This window comes from Apium graveolens, chromosome 4, assembly GCF_009905375.1.
Source record: "Apium graveolens cultivar Ventura chromosome 4, ASM990537v1, whole genome shotgun sequence".
In the NCBI taxonomy this organism is placed as follows: domain Eukaryota; kingdom Viridiplantae; phylum Streptophyta; class Magnoliopsida; order Apiales; family Apiaceae; genus Apium; species Apium graveolens.
In genome coordinates, this window is record NC_133650.1 from 299,785,173 (window position 1) to 299,801,139 (window position 15,967).

Here is a 15,967-nt window from a genome sequence, read left to right on the forward strand (position 1 = left end):
ATGTTCTGATGCTTCTTGAGATGTGGTAAGCTCTTGAGTATGCTCCCCCTGCACAGGTGCATCTTCCTTTGGCATAGTTACCACAGTCTCAATAACATCAGAGTTTAATCCATCAGAGTTTACAGTATCAGGACTTAGACTGTCAGGATTATCAGTATCAGAATTTGAGTCTTCGTTTTCAAATCTCAGCTGATCATGATCAATAAAATCTTCAAGACCAGTAATCTTCTTGTCATCAAAAGAGACATTGATAGATTACATGACCACTCTTGTTCTCAAATTATAGACTCTGAAGGCTTTTGTGGAAAGTGGATATCCAACAAAGATTCCTTCATCAGCTTTTAGATCAAATTTGGATAACTGTTCAGGATGAGTCTTGAGAATAAAACACTTACATCCAAATACATGAAAGTACTTCAGATTTGGCTTCTTTTTCCTCACCATCTCATATGGTGTTTTTCCTTGCTTGTTAATGAGTGTTGCATTTTAGTAAAATAAGCAGTCTGCACTGCTTCAGCCCAGAAATAGGTTGGAAGCTTTGCTTCTTCAAGCATTGTACGTGCAGCTTCAATGAGAGTTCTATTCTTCCTTTCAACAACTCCATTTTGCTGTGGAGTTCCAGGAGCAGAAAATTCCTGCTTAATTCCATGATTTTTGCAGAACTCTTCCATTATCAAATTCTTGAACTCAGTGCCATTATCACTCCTTATGGTTTTCACAGAATCTTTGACCAATTTATCCAGATGTTTGACATGATCAATCAGGATAGATGCAGTTTTACTTTTTGTGTGCAAGAAATACACCCATGTGTATCTGGTGAACTCATCCACTATGACCAACGCATATTTCTTCTTTGCAATAGACATGACATTCACTGGACCAAATAGATCAACATGGAGTAGATGATAAGGCTCAAGAATTGATGATTCAGTCTTGCTCTTGAATGAAGATTTTCTTTTTTTGGCCTTCTGACAAGAATCACAAAGGCCATCAGGAGCAAATACTGACTTTGGCAGTCCTCTCACAAGATCTTTCTTGACTAGTTTATTTATATTGTTGAAATTTAAATGAGAGAGTTTCTTGTGCCAATTCCAGCTTTCTTCAATTGATGCTCTACTCATCAGACAGATTGCAGAACCATCAGTACTTGTTGAAAGCTTAGCTTCATAAATGTTACCACGCCTGTATCCTTTTAGAACAACTTTACCTTTGGATTTACTCACAACTTCACAGTGTTCTTCAAAGAAATCAACATGATAACCTCTGTCACAGATTTGACTTATACTCAGCAGATTGTGTTTAAGTCCTGAGACCAGAGCTACATCTTTAATAATGACATTCCCAAGATTGATATTGCCATATCCCAATGTTTTTCCAATGTTGTCATCTCCATAAGAAACACTTGGGCCAGCTTTTTCCACAAAGTCTGATAGCAGGGCTTTATTTCCAGTCATATGTCCTGAACATCCACTGTCCAGAACTAGAATATTTTTCATGTTGCCCTGCAATCACAAAGACCACTAATGATTAGTTTTAAGGACCCATACTTGCTTGGATCATTTGGCCTTATCAAGTTTGTTAACGTTTGCAGCGGATTTAACATCAGAGTTTATGTTAACATTTTTCTTATCAGAATTTACACTATCAGACTTTGAATCTGAATTTACACTAGAAGGAATAATGGAAACTTTCTTCAAAGAAGGTTTTAATTGATAATAATCATAGTACAAACTATGATATTCCTTACAAGTATAAATGGAATGCCATAAACTACCACAATGGAAACAAGGATTTTGTGGTTTATATCTAACAGACTGACTCTTAACTCCTGATTTTGAAGGTAGGGAGTTTATGTTCTTATTCTTCCTGCAAAAAGAGGCCAGATGGTTAGAACTTCCACAGTTATGACATGTTTTCCTAAGAGCATCAGGAACAGGTTTATAATCATTGCTTTTATTTACACCTTTCTTTCCCTTCCTGAACTTCCTGTATGCAATATTTGTGATCCCTTTCACCATAAGAGCATACAGCTTCATCATCTCCTCATTAGCAGTAGTCTCAGACAAGCTTTCAGAATCTGAGTCATCATCACTTTCAGAACTTGATGACTCAGTATCAGACTTTGTGAAAAGAGCTTTACCCTTGTCTTTTCTTGAGGTAGCTGCCTTGGGGGATTCTTCTTTAGCCTTAAGAACAACTGTCCTTGACTTTCCTCCTTTCCTCTTGCTTCTTTGTTCCATCTCAAGTTCATGAGTCTTGAGCATTCCATAAATTTCATCAAGAGTTGTTTCATCAAGACTGTAATTGTCTCTTATTGTTGTTGCCTTCAAATCCCAACATTCAGGAAGAGCTAACAGAAATTTAAGGTTTGAATCTTCAAGATCATACTCCTTATTAACCAGTGACAGATCATTCAAGAGTTTGACAAATCTATCATATAAATCAGTCAATGACTCATTAGCCTTTGAGTCAAAGTGTTCATACTCTTGAGTGAGTAATGTCTTCCTGTTCTTCTTAATTATATCAGTTCCCTGACACCTTGTTTCCAGAGCATCCCATATCTCCTTAGCAGTCTTGCAGTTAATTACCCTGTTTGACATTACATTATCAATGGCACTATGTAGTAAGTGTCGTACCTTAGCATCCTTAGCAATTGATGCGATATCTTCAGCAGTATAATCACTCTTCTCCTTTGATACGGTCTTTGCTGCTTCACCTGCAACTGCAACAGCGAGCTTGGTTGGTTTGTGCGGCCCTTCCTTGATTCTATCAAGATATTCTGGATCTGTAGCTTCCAGAAACATGGTCATCCTCACTTTCCATATGGCATATTCAGATGGTCTCAGTATGGGAACTCTGATGGTTTCATACCGACTTTGAATTTGTGTCTTTGGAGGTTCTTCAGTTTTGGTAGGCTTAGTTGGAGTTTCTATGTCAGACATGATTGTGTTTGGATCTTTAACTGTATGTGTGTTAACAGATAGGCTCTGATACCACTTGTTAGGTCACACACACTGTAGAGGGGGTGAATACAGTGTAAAGTACAATCAAATCGAACTTTAATATCTCAAGTAACAGAAAACAAACTTTATTGAAACAATAAACTCTGTTACAGTATAGAACTGTTACCTCTCAGTGATGAACAAATATCACGAGAGCTGCTAGGGTTACAATGAATAATCTCTTCGAATATGATAACACTTATAGTATAAACCCTATGTCTATGTTTATATACTACACAGTTACAAGATAATCGCTAATTGATATGGAATATAATTCTGCTTCCTAAAATATATCAATCAGATATCTTTTCTTCCAAGTATTTCATTCTTCACGGAACTCCTTCTTCATGCATATCTCTTCTTATGTTTATCTTGATCTTCTTTCCTTTAATCGGCTACTGTCCTTATCTAAACGTCCTTCAGCACTTAAGTTCTGATATCCATCTTCTGATGATTATCTCCTGATAATATAAGTACTGATATCCTTAAGTCCTGACTTCCAGTAAGTATTGATTTATCCTGTTTAAGTAAGATTTGAAAACTAAACATAAATCATATTATCCATGACATTATCAAATATATCTAATAATCATTATTTTACTTCTTATATTATAAGACACTCATTTTTTATCCTCAACAATCCAAGGGATTAATCAAATTTAGAGCATATGTCATGTATTCTTCGTTCTTCTCGGACTCAAAGGCCTCGACCCTTGGGATAGAATGATTCCAAAGGTCATCTCAACCTTATCTTTGTACGTTAACAAGAATGGCGTACCTCCTGCATTTACCTTGTAAGTGGCACGCGATTCACCCATAATATGGGAAGTAGATATTCTGCCGAAGCATTTCTCGAATACTCGGTCCTCTTCTTCAGTCCATCCAGGACTATTCACATGGCCGTCTTGGCTTGCTTATTCACTTTGGACAAGCATGAATTAGGAGTCATGGACTATCTCCTCATAATTGTTTGTTTGCTTTAAATCCTTGTTGTTGAGCTGATGTTCATCATCCGTCACTAGGATTCACGGAAGTCCATATTCGTGTATCACACTTTCTCACGGAAATTGTGTCACTTGATTGGTGGTTATCATAGATAAATGTTTAGCCTCAATCCACCTTATGAAGTAACTTATGATTATTATCAGGAACTGCCTTTGGGCATTGGCTATGTGCGTGTTCCGGGCATCCATTATATTTTCTTCTCATTATCTTTGTCATCAGCCATCATCTTCGACCGATGTAATCTAAATATAATACGTTTTGAGCGACATCCTTGCCCCCTGAGCGTAGCTTACGGTTCTTCTTATGTACTTTCTTCAAGGCCAACTCTGCTTTTCGAGGTTTCAGTATTTCAAGTAAGGAATCACAAACTACTTTTTCCATAAAGTCCTACAATCAGATTAAAGCCTTAAAGCTTTTTCAACATTTTTCATGCTCCCATGATATCGTCGGGTCACCGACTAGTTTCGAGTTGAGTGTCCTAGGCGACAATTCTTCACACATGTCGGTGCTATCAGTTTTGTATAAGTTTTTGGGTCTTCGTGACTTAGAAGTAAAAGCTTCTTGTGTAACTTTCTATTTCCTAGGCAACGACCTTCATGCTTTCCTCCCTCGAGATGTAGCACTTAATAAATTGAGTCATGGCTTCACAAGTTTCTCATATTATTGTTCGTCATTTGAGAAATCCAATATCAAGACAAATGCCTTTTTTGTTTTGACGATCCATCAAAATAGAGAACCGAATATCACTTGAGTATCATCTCTTTCCCCCTCATGGGGTATGTCTTCCTGCCTTATATTTTCTTCTCATTATCTTTGTCATCAGCCATCATCTTCGACCGATGTAATCTAAATATAATACATTTTGAGCGACATCCTTGCCCCCTGAGCGTAGCTTACGGTTCTTCTTATGTACTTTCTTCAAGGCCAACTCCGCTTTTCGAGGTTTCAGTACTTCAAGTAAGGAATCACAAACTACTTTTTCCATAAAGTCCTACAATCAGATTAAATCCTTAAAGCTTTTCCAGCATTTTTCATGCTCCCATGATATCGTCGGGTCACCGACTAGTTTCAAGTTGAGTGTCCTAGGCGACAATTCTTCACAAATGTCGGTGCTATCAGTTTTGTATAAGTTTTTGGGTCTTCGTGACTTAGAAGTAAAAGCTTCTTGTGTAACTTTCTATTTCCTAGGCAACGACCTTCATGCTTTCCTCTCTCGAGATGTAGCACTTAATAAATTGAGTCATGGCTTCACAAGTTTCTCATATTATTGTTCGTCATTTGAGAAATCCAATATCAAGACAAATGCCTTTTTTGTTTTGACGATCCATCAAAATAGAGAACCGAATATCACTTGAGTATCATCTTTTTCCCCCTCATGGGGTATGTCTTCCTGCCCCCCCCCCCCCCCCCCGACTTTTTGGTTGTCAATAGGGCATTCAACCATGAAGTCAGTCAAATCTCGAACCTTTAACATGGTATGTGTTTATACTAATTTCGTCAGACTCAATTGTCCATTTAAACAACCTTCCACTAGCCTCAGGGTTGTGCATTCTGCCCAACTACGGGGGCTAGTTTTTTAATATTACATACATGGAAATACAATTTAATTTTCTCACATCGTGGTCATGGCTAATGCGACCTTCTCAATATTGGAGTTATTCACATAAAACTTCATTATCCTAGTGGGTGGATTGCTGAACCTCCATGTCTTTTCTCACTGGGACAAATCTCAATTACGCAATTGAGTTTTCCATGTATGGATTTAGTGCTTCTTCGGGTGTTCCGGTCATCTGCTTCTTTAATTCCTCAAAGATTACCTTGCTCTTATTAGTCCATGAAAAGTCCTTTACCTTCTTCAACACCGTGAAGAAGGGAAAACACTTGGTACTGAATTCGGAGATGATCCTCTCCTAAATTGCACTCTTTAGTTTATCCATGTTCTTAATGGAAGATGAAGGTTCCATCACAAGGAATTTTATCAACATTGGCCTTGATTCCCCACTCAGAGATGTGGCTCAAAAATTTCCAAATCCTACCTCAAAGGCACACCTTGTAGGATTTAACATCATCTTGTGGTGTCTCAGTACTTCAAATACCTCTCGGAGGTGTTTTATGTATTCTTCCTTGTCCAGGCACTTAATTTTATTATACCATAGACTCTCATGGTCTTTCAATAGAGATGCTCAAAAAAATTTTACTTTCTAACCTTTGGTAGGTGGCATCTGATTTCTCAAAATAAAAGCAGCAAAAAGATACATAATATTACAAAGTTAGTGAGGAGTGGTACTATAGAAATGCCATCCTTATAATTAGATTACTATTTTGTGATTTCTCTCCTGCCAAGGGCAAAAATTCCTCTTCATTTTCCTCACTGTACTCCGGTTACCATCATTATCGAGTTTATATGTAACCAACTCAAGATCAAATTCAGGTTTATCATCTTATTTGGTTTTCAGGTGACAAATGGATAAGAATCATATCTGCAGTTGGGCTTCCTCATTGCTCTTCGGTCTTTCGGAATTTCATGTCTCCTTTTGGAGGACCCGCCCCTCGACTCAATCGGCACTTTAATCGTGGAAACATATCATAAAAGGCAAGTTGGGAATCAGCGAGTCCCATTTGCCAAGAATCTTTCAGAATCATAGTGTGACCGCTGTGACGATCATCGGGTCTTCATGAAGGAATTTCATCCCTTCCGAACTGAATCATCAAAATTAGTGGCAATTTCCACTATCGCTCCTTATGGTGTACTACCTTTCAGGCACAAGCTTTCATTGAGCTACTTGAAGTCCCATAGGTCGTTAGTCTTCTAAAAATCATTTTGATAACTGGCACTCGGGGATGTGTATTTCTCTGGAGTATCTTGTTCTCCCTTCTTATTCTTTATAATCTTTCACTTTATTGCTTCCTTCACTATCTTGGCGAACCTATTCGGTATTCCTCTCTAGACTAGAAACTCAATTTTATTCCTTAACTGACGGCAATCGTCGATGTCCTCTTCGTGAAATATTGAATACAAATTTGTGGGCCTCTTTTCAGGATTTACGTGTAGTAGCTTTAGCCATCGACCATCTTCTTTTCATGTTTATCAAGATTCGGCTCCTTGGAGCATTAAAACGTACATACTTGATGAACTTCGGTTCTCTGTTGTTCTTTCTCGGGGAAGAGTTTCCATCAGGGATACCTACCCTTAACATCACACTTTTGATCCTTCTTTTGCTTTTAGTCATTATTTTCATCGCCTCCTATCAAGGGTCAAATTCTTCTTCATGTTGTTTTATTTTTGCCTTCCCACTGTTGCAATTTATGTATGCTTTTTATATTTGTTTCGACCAATGATAACTTAAAGTTAACATCCCAGGCTGCTTGTTGGACTATCATTGACATCCTATTACTCAGGTATATGTTGATCATGGGTTTTCTTTGAACCGGTCTAGGTCATACAAGGATTCTTTTTATCCTCGTTTCATGTTCTTAGGGATGCAGTGTGGCTCATGCACTTTTGCACCATAATCGAGTCATGCCCCCAGGGTTTAAGAAAATGTCATGCTCCTTATCAATCGTGCATTGACTGTTGTAGTAGAGAGGTCGAAAACTTTCTTACGCGGCTATCTGGATTACGGAATCCATCATGCGCCCAGATTGGGGTACCTTCAGCTTCCTTGAAATATGGGTATTCATAGTTTCTCTAGTATAGAGATACATTGGATCATTCAGACCTTTAAGGGGCATCAAATCTTTGGGATCAACCCCTGGAATTTCCATCTTCCTTCTCCATGAAAGGGCGTTCGAACCAACTATACCGGGGAATAAACCCTCGGGGCTCCAGGCTTTCCAAATTTTGTAAGTAATCGAGTTTGTTGTTCCCTTTTCAGGTTTCTTTTCCTCCACTAAATCACGAGTTTGATGAGAGGAAAAATCGTTATTCTTCATCCTAAGCTTTCGGTTCTTGAGCCCCTTGAGGCTTGGGACATCCTCCTTCGATCGGTCACTTCCTGGACGTCACCTTCTTGGAGTGGCATCCTTATCACTTCAGATTTTATCATCCTCTATATATGGACTGGAATAACCACGAAGTTGGTCATTGATGGGTTTCAACCCTTGAATCTAAGGGGGTGTATAGCCTTCGCACGGTTGTTGAATTCCGTATTTTTGGACATAATCTTTTAATCCATATCCCTGATCATCTATGGTTTGGAAAAGATAATATTCGTAGAGCTAAGGTCTCAACAACCATCTGAAATTGGGGATTCAACCCTTAAACTTGAGGATTCTATCTTTTGAATTTGGGGATCTTAAATCGTCCCTTCGGGTTAAGATCGGGTTCTTTTCTAACGCATCTCCAAACTTGTTAAATCTTGTTGATGTGCTCCTCATGAGCTCGAATTATTTTTCGCAATGATTTGAGAAATCATCCATTCGTGCCCTCGAGACTGTGAACGTATTCTGACAGTTGGCTCTGTGTTTGGCCGTCTCCTTCTTGGCTCGGTCTCCTTACCAGATGGACGGTCACTGTTCTAGGTATTAGGATAAAAGAAATCTCAAACTCCTTTACGATTGGGGATCAGCCCTTGCAAATATCAGAATTCGTACTCCAAATGCGGTCGACGCTGAAGTTTACTCTAATCAGGTGGGTTAGCGTTCCTCCTAGACGAAAATATAATTGTTAACATCTGAAATACGATTGGTGATTCATCCCTTGGGTTTCCAATCCTTGAGATTGGTTATCAGTCCTTTGAATCAGCGTTCGGGTCACAAGAAATCCCATAATTATGGGATCGACTTTTTGATTTTGTGATTGAGAGTTGTGGTACTTCAATGATGGAAGCGACAACTTGAGTTGTGGCTGGTAGATCTTGATTGCTTCATGATTCCAAATCTTTTTTTTGGGTTTCGGGATGTGTGCTTCATGAGCACAAATCCTCTTCTTTATGATTTGGGAATTCATCCTTTCACGTGTTCGGGGCTAAAAACGCCCTTTGACAACATGTTCCTCAATCGGCTGCACCCTTCTTGGGGAGATCCCCTCTTTATATAAACAATCACTATCCTCGATACGGGGATCATAGAAATCATAAATTATCCCTTGAATAAGGTTTAGCCCTTATAAATATTGAGGTTCGTACTTCTCATGCACTCGGCGTTGCGTTTCTTCTTAAAATTTTGCATCCCATAAGGTGGATGATCATTCACCTTTGATGGAAGCACAATTATTAACATCTAAAATTCGGGTGTTCATCAGTGAGAGCACCATCTATAGTTTGGGAATCTTTCATTAATCATGCATCCCTTGAGGTTTGAGACCGTTCTTTGATTCAACAGTTGGGTAATGGGGATCTTCGTCCCTGAGAGATTAGTCCCTCAGATATTGATGTTTGGCTGTGGTGGAATCTCAACGTTGGATGTGATATTGTGCATCTCAGCAGGTGGTTTATCAGTACTTCTTCGTGATTTCATGGGTTTCGTCTTCTTCCCACAGACGTCGCCAAATGTTGTGGATAAAAAACATGTATTTATTTATTGCGTGTATTTATTGTTAGGATTTGATAAGTTTCGAGCTTTAATGGCTGCGCTTGTGTTTCGTGGCTTGAATCTGCCCTCACAAGATGCATGCGTACTTTGGCGTATGCCAAGGATCAAGCCAAAATGTAGTTCTTGGTGATGCTTGCCCTCGGGGCTATGGCAGCGAGAGCTCACCAAGGACGTAGTGACTTTCATGTCCTCCAAGGACTAGGTCTAAAATGTCGTTTCAGGTAATGGCCTCGTGGCTTGTAGGATGCCTTCACGGCTTTGTGATGCTTAAAGTTGTGCTCTAGGACGTGATTTCATGGTGTGACATATAGAGCTCTTGTCCAAAACGTGCCCCTGAAGTTGAAGGGGTAAGACCCTTTATATAGACGTCGAGAGTCTAGGAATTAGGGTAGAATTGGATGACTTGGTGGGCAAGTCTCCTTCTTTGATTGGACTTTGGAGTCCTAGAAAGTATGAATTAGTTTCCTTCTGAATTTAGGTTGTTTGGAGGCTATTTTTTGTAGAATTAGTTACTTATTTGAACACATTTATTGGTCTGTTTAATTAGCCCCTTTATTAATTACAAAAATAATAAATAATTAGAATTTTGGGCTTCATTAATTGGGCTTTTTCCTTTGACCAAATTATGTCTAATTAATGCGACATTAATTCTGCAATTAGGGTTATTTTATACCCTATCAGTTGTAAACAAATATTAATTTTAATTTAGATCTATAAGATACAAATTATGCTTAATATGATATTAATATGATTTATCCCGAATCAGTATTTCATAATATTTATTTTAGCTCGAGACCTGTTACAACGATCAAATCCAATTGATTATTTTTAGTTAGTTTTAATTTTTTTAAGACCGGATCTATAAGATAATTTTTTTTAGCTCGCACAAATTGATTATTAATTTTAATTGTTTCCCAATTGTCAAATTATATTTTGACTTTAATTTTGTGTTAGTTTGGATCAATCGTATACTTTATTTTTTTGTTGGAAGAATAACATAAATTATTTTGTTATTGTAGTTCAAAATTCGCTTGAATTTATTTTAAGCAAAAATATCAATTAAAATAATATAGAATTTGGTATAAAATAGATTTAAACTGATAGAAGAAGTTGACTTTAATATCAATTATAATGATATAGAGTACGATGTGAAATAAAATTTAATTTAATAGAGAAAATTGACTTTAATATCAATTAAAATTAAAATTTATCGGCCGACCGATTGGTCAATTAGAATTAGAATAATTAAGTAAAAATAATTAAATATTTTTAATAAATATTTACCAAGCGAATATCACATTTTTAATGTTTCGTATTATAATATAATATAGATTCATAGTACAGATAGTATTGATTATACAAAATAATACCGACATGAAGAAACGAAATGTAATGTATAGTGCATCTCGACCCACACAACTCACCAAGCGTAACACACACTCTTTCGCCTCCACTTTCAACCCAAGTCAACCCACTCCACCTCCGATGAACACCGCCGTCGTCAACTCCACCTCCGACTCATCCTCCTCGCCACCATTCTACCAACTCTCGCAGGACACAATCCAACAAATCTTCAGTCTCCTCCCTCTCCGTCAAATCGTAATTTCCAAATCAGTTTCTAAATTCTTCAATCAAACTCTCTCCTCAAACTCTTATCTCTCTCTCATCCCATCTCTCCCATTTCTCGCTCTCCGTTCATCTCCCTCCTCGCGTCTCTCTCATCTCTCTCCCACTCTCCACGCCTTCGATCCAAATCTCAATCAATGGCTCAGATTTCCCCTCAATTTCCTCCCCTTCTCAGCCCACCAGCCCGTTGCTTCCTCTCTTGGGCTTATTTATCTTTGGGCCGACACTAATGAGTCCACTAAGAGTTTACTCGTTTGTAATCCATTAACTCGCTGTTATAAGATTTTACCTCAATTAGGTTCTGCTTGGTCTCGTCATGGATCGGTTTTAGTCGGGTCGCCTAATCGGGTTCTTGTGTTGACTGAATTAGCTGCTCTTTATTATTCGGGTTCGGATTCGGGTACGGATAATTGGCTTAAGTTTTCGTCGAATTTGCCTTCGAAACCGAGGAGTCCGGTTTTGATTAAGGATAGTATTATTGCTCTTTGTGATGTAGGGTCTCCGTGGCGAGCTCAGTGGAAGTTGTTTACGATTACTCTCGGGTCGTTGCAATGTAAGAGTCAGTGGACTTGTTTGGAGAAGATGGAGTGGGGTGATGTGTTTGATATTTTGAAACGACCGCGGTTGGTTAAAGGGAATGGGAATAAGATTTTGATGATCGGGGGATTGAAATCGTCGTTTTTGTTGAATTCGTCGTGTACTACTATTTTGGTCTTGAGGTTGGATTTGGAGACGCTGGAGTGGGATGAAGCGGGACGGATGCCAATTGAAATGTTTAATTGTTTTCAGGAATCGAGTAAGTTCAAGGTGTTTGGAGGTGGGGATAGGGTTTGTTTTTCAGCGAAACGGATTGGGAAGTTGGCATTGTGGGATAATTCTAAGGGGAAATCGGTGTGGCAGTGGATTGAAGGTGTTCCGTGGAATGGGGATGGGGTTTGTCGCGGATTTCTTTTTGAAGCTGGCTATACGGCCTCGCCTTAAATGATCTCAGTTGGTAAATTTGATTTTTTTTCTGATGTTATATTAACTCGTGTTGTATTATTATTAATTTCCTTGTTTGTCGAGTTATTATAGACAAAGTTTTATATTTTCATTCCTGTTTTCATAAGAATTGAGTGTTTGTTTTATGATAATATTCTTCTATATAATATGTTTCCTTTGTGGATCATAAAGTTCGTATAATACTGCAACAGTGCAACGTATAATGTGTTTGCTGATTTGTTTGCACAGTATTTATTTAGCTGTATAACTATAAGGCTTTGTACAAGGCTACAAGCTGAATGATGCGATTAGGGAGGATGGATTATTTTTTTGTCACTTCAACCAAGAATTGAGTTATTTAGTCATTTCCTAGATTTTTAGAATTTCGCAATGTTTTTTTTAGTATAGTCTGCTGATGTACACTACACATTCATATCTAGGGCATGTCTAGACTCTAGCATAGGTTTAGGGATGCTATCACATGTATGAGTTGACGAAACATGTTTACTAGGGCATTTTTTGTGCCAGCTTTTATCAGCTTACTAAGAACACAACTAAGATATCAATTCGCCTTAAGTTTTAATATGTTACGTATATTATGCAGTAACTAGATTTTTGAACCATGTAATAATCTCCCCCAGAGTCCCATTCCCTGACTGCGAGGTGTATGGGTGGCAGCTCTGCAGCACCTCCGACGTGAAAATCAGTTGGTTAGGGAATACATAGTAGGTGTAGTAGATAGGATTGCATTAGTAAATGTGTGGTTGTGTTAAGATTAAGAACCCTCAACTCCTTTATTTGGAACATAAGGCTAAAGATTATTAGGGTTACGAGTCTTACCTCTGGTTAGACCACTAAGCCTCTGTCAAGTGTCAACTTTGAATTAGGCTTTAGGGGGCCAGACGTCATGCGAATAGTAGTGCCGGTGTTAAAATTGACGAATTGGAGTCTGCACAATGCGGAAATCGATGACAATTGAGGCCTAGCCCTAGCATACATTTCATGTATGCTATTTAAGAAATCTCTGATAATAATTACTAGTAGTATTCACGTTTAGGTCAAATATCAGATTCGGATTTCCCTGCCCCTCTCTATCCATCTCGCCCCAAAAATCCCAAGATGAAAGACTGTTTGAAATGATATTAGGGTTTAAATTGAAGATTAGGACAAAGATTCCTAATTTATACGTAGATTTTTAAAATATATTAAATGGGATTTTTTTCTGAAGAAACATAAAATTTCTAAAAAGACTTGCATACATATATTGGTACTAATTAGGACATCTCTGGAGCTGTACATGGTTTCCGGATTTCGGAACCATGTGCATCTCCTGGGATTTCCCAATCTAAACTGATATATCTATACAGGCCTCTTTAAAAATTCTTCTATATTTGTTTTTTCCTTTCTTCCATTTGATACGTTTTGAAATCTGCAACCACAACAGGAAAAGTTGTATTTACTTTTTTCTAAACCCTAGAATCAGTTCAAATAATCTTTCATCCTAGGTGTCTGGGTCGAGAAGGTTATGAAGAGGTAGGGGAATCAAAATCTGATATTTGAATATGAGATAGTGATCAGATTTCTTTAGATTGCGTAATTGATATGTATGGTGGATCTAGTCCTTTCGATCTCAGCTTGCCAACTAAGGTTTTTGTTAGATTTGTAAATACTTTTTTCTATGAGAAACGTGGAGAAAGTACTTTGGAAATTTAAAAACATGATCTCTATTTCATCTGATGGCCGATTTCTAGAGAGTGGGGTGCATGAATTTTTAGTGACATCCAGCTCATCTTTATATAGCATAAAAAGGATCAAACTGATTTGCTTGGGATATGAAATTTTGGGGGGTGATGGGCAGATGGGCATGTACTCATCCTAAATTATATCAAAGCCCAAAACACAAACTCACTCCAGGAAACAGACAAGCCCAGTAACCAAGAACAACAGCAAGATGTTGACATGCGACTGCTATTAAGTCCGACGCCTAATAAAAGCTCACGCCAAGAGGCAAGACTCTCAACCCTAATATTTGAACTATAAATAGACCAAAGGAAAGAGGGAGTTGGGGTTTGACAAATTTGCACAGTATGTCTACTATTACTAGCTATATCTACTAATTTTCTCCGAACAATCGAATAGATTATCACGCTGGACGTACTGCAGAGCCACCACCTTCCTTTGAACATTGTTTTGTAGTATCCCGACCAGTAGTTGGACCTTGCATTCAGGCGACCTTGGAGAAGATTTGGAGCCCAATAGAGACCATGTAATTTAGCAGCTGGTGTAGGTTGGTGCTATTAATTATAATTATAATTGGATAAGCTGCTGATATATTATGAAACATTTTGTTTCAGTTTCTATTTATGTATTCTTATTAAAGGGCTGTAGGAGATTTTGCTGCCATGGGACTGATCGTATTAAGTGTCTATTATTAAAAAAGAAAATATTAGATATTTATTAAGATTCTATTTTGCTTCACGCATTGCGCGTAGTTTCTGGTCTTTGACATTTAAAAAGAAGGTCGAGTCATCCCTGTCTAATATGCATTCTCAGGATCTGGTTCCAGATTACAGACTAGTTACAATATATTTAGATTTGAGGTTGCGTGCATTATATTAATTGATGTAATTTAATATTAAGCTGGGGAAGGAGTATTATCTTGTAGATTTTGATTTGGTTTAAGATACAAGTTTAGGTTCCTCTCTTAAGTTTTAATATTAATAGTCCTGCAATATTTTAATTAATTCCGATGGACATGCATTTTTTTGTCGACTCGGCTAGTTGATCTTTATCGACTCAGTCTTTTTTCCCCCTCATTTAGTAAAGAAGAGCCTAAATTATCGGTATTTCCTATATCCAATCAATTTGATCATCCACTTGTCAAGTTGGCTGCTGAATTGACTACTATTCCCATACAAAGGCGGTTTGTAAAACCAACTGTATTTTGTACTATTCAGTTTACAAACTCCACCTAAAATGTTCAGTCCTAAAATAGTGCTGATTTGCAGCAGCAAATTCTATTAAATCAGTTTAACCTCAAAGAGTGAAAAGCTATCCATTCTTTAAATTGTGTTCTTGGGAATGAGAAGCTTTATGTTCTGAATCTTTTCGAACATGGGGACAGTATTTTCACTTCACCTGTGTATTTTGTTTAGTTGGTTTAGTCCCTGTGCATGAAGACTCGAATACTTCTCCCTTTTTGTCGCTCATGAGAGCATGATTGGTGATTTAGTGGTATACAAAACAGACATTGAGAGGGATGAAGGAAATCCTAACTTACCAGATAACGTCGGAGATCTTTCTAGGGTAACTTGGAATCAGGGAATTTTTCACTTAATCACAGCAGGATTTTTCACTTAATCCCAACAGGATTTTTCACTTAATCCCAACTTTCTCCGTACTGCCGGAGATCATTTTAGGAGTAATCTGGAGTCTTAAGGGATTTTTCACCGGATTTAATTTGTTTGGTTTTTTCAAAATAATATTGTTCTTTGATGCATTTATATATATAAAGTCAGTAAAGTGGATTAAAAGTATATATATATATATATATATATATACTTTTAACCGTCATGGTAGAAATAGTAACCGTCATGGAAGCAGAAGCCAGGGGTGTCCAGAAGCTCTAGTATGGATCGAAGATTCGGCGTTGCAGAATGTAATAATCGAACCTGACTCATTTCAGGTGGTAAATGCAATCCAAAACAACACATACTTGGAAGTTGGTAATGTCTTAGATTGCCGCATATCTCTTTTAAATAGGAGAAATGGTCTAATTCTTTGTCACATTAGTAAGCTAGCAAATCAAGCTGCTCATCTCT

The 15,967-nt window shown here is 37.7% G+C and overlaps 1 protein-coding gene across 1 annotated transcript; it reads left to right on the forward strand.

Moving 5' to 3' along the window:
• Window positions 1–10,904: 10,904 nt before the first annotated feature.
• On the forward strand, window positions 10,905–12,337 carry LOC141721371 (SKP1-interacting partner 15). Its single transcript, XM_074524288.1, has one exon. The coding sequence runs from the start codon at window positions 10,914–10,916 to the stop codon at window positions 12,144–12,146; it is 1,233 nt and encodes a 410-aa protein (XP_074380389.1). The 5' UTR covers window positions 10,905–10,913; the 3' UTR covers window positions 12,147–12,337.
• The last annotated feature ends 3,630 nt before the right edge of the window (window positions 12,338–15,967 follow it).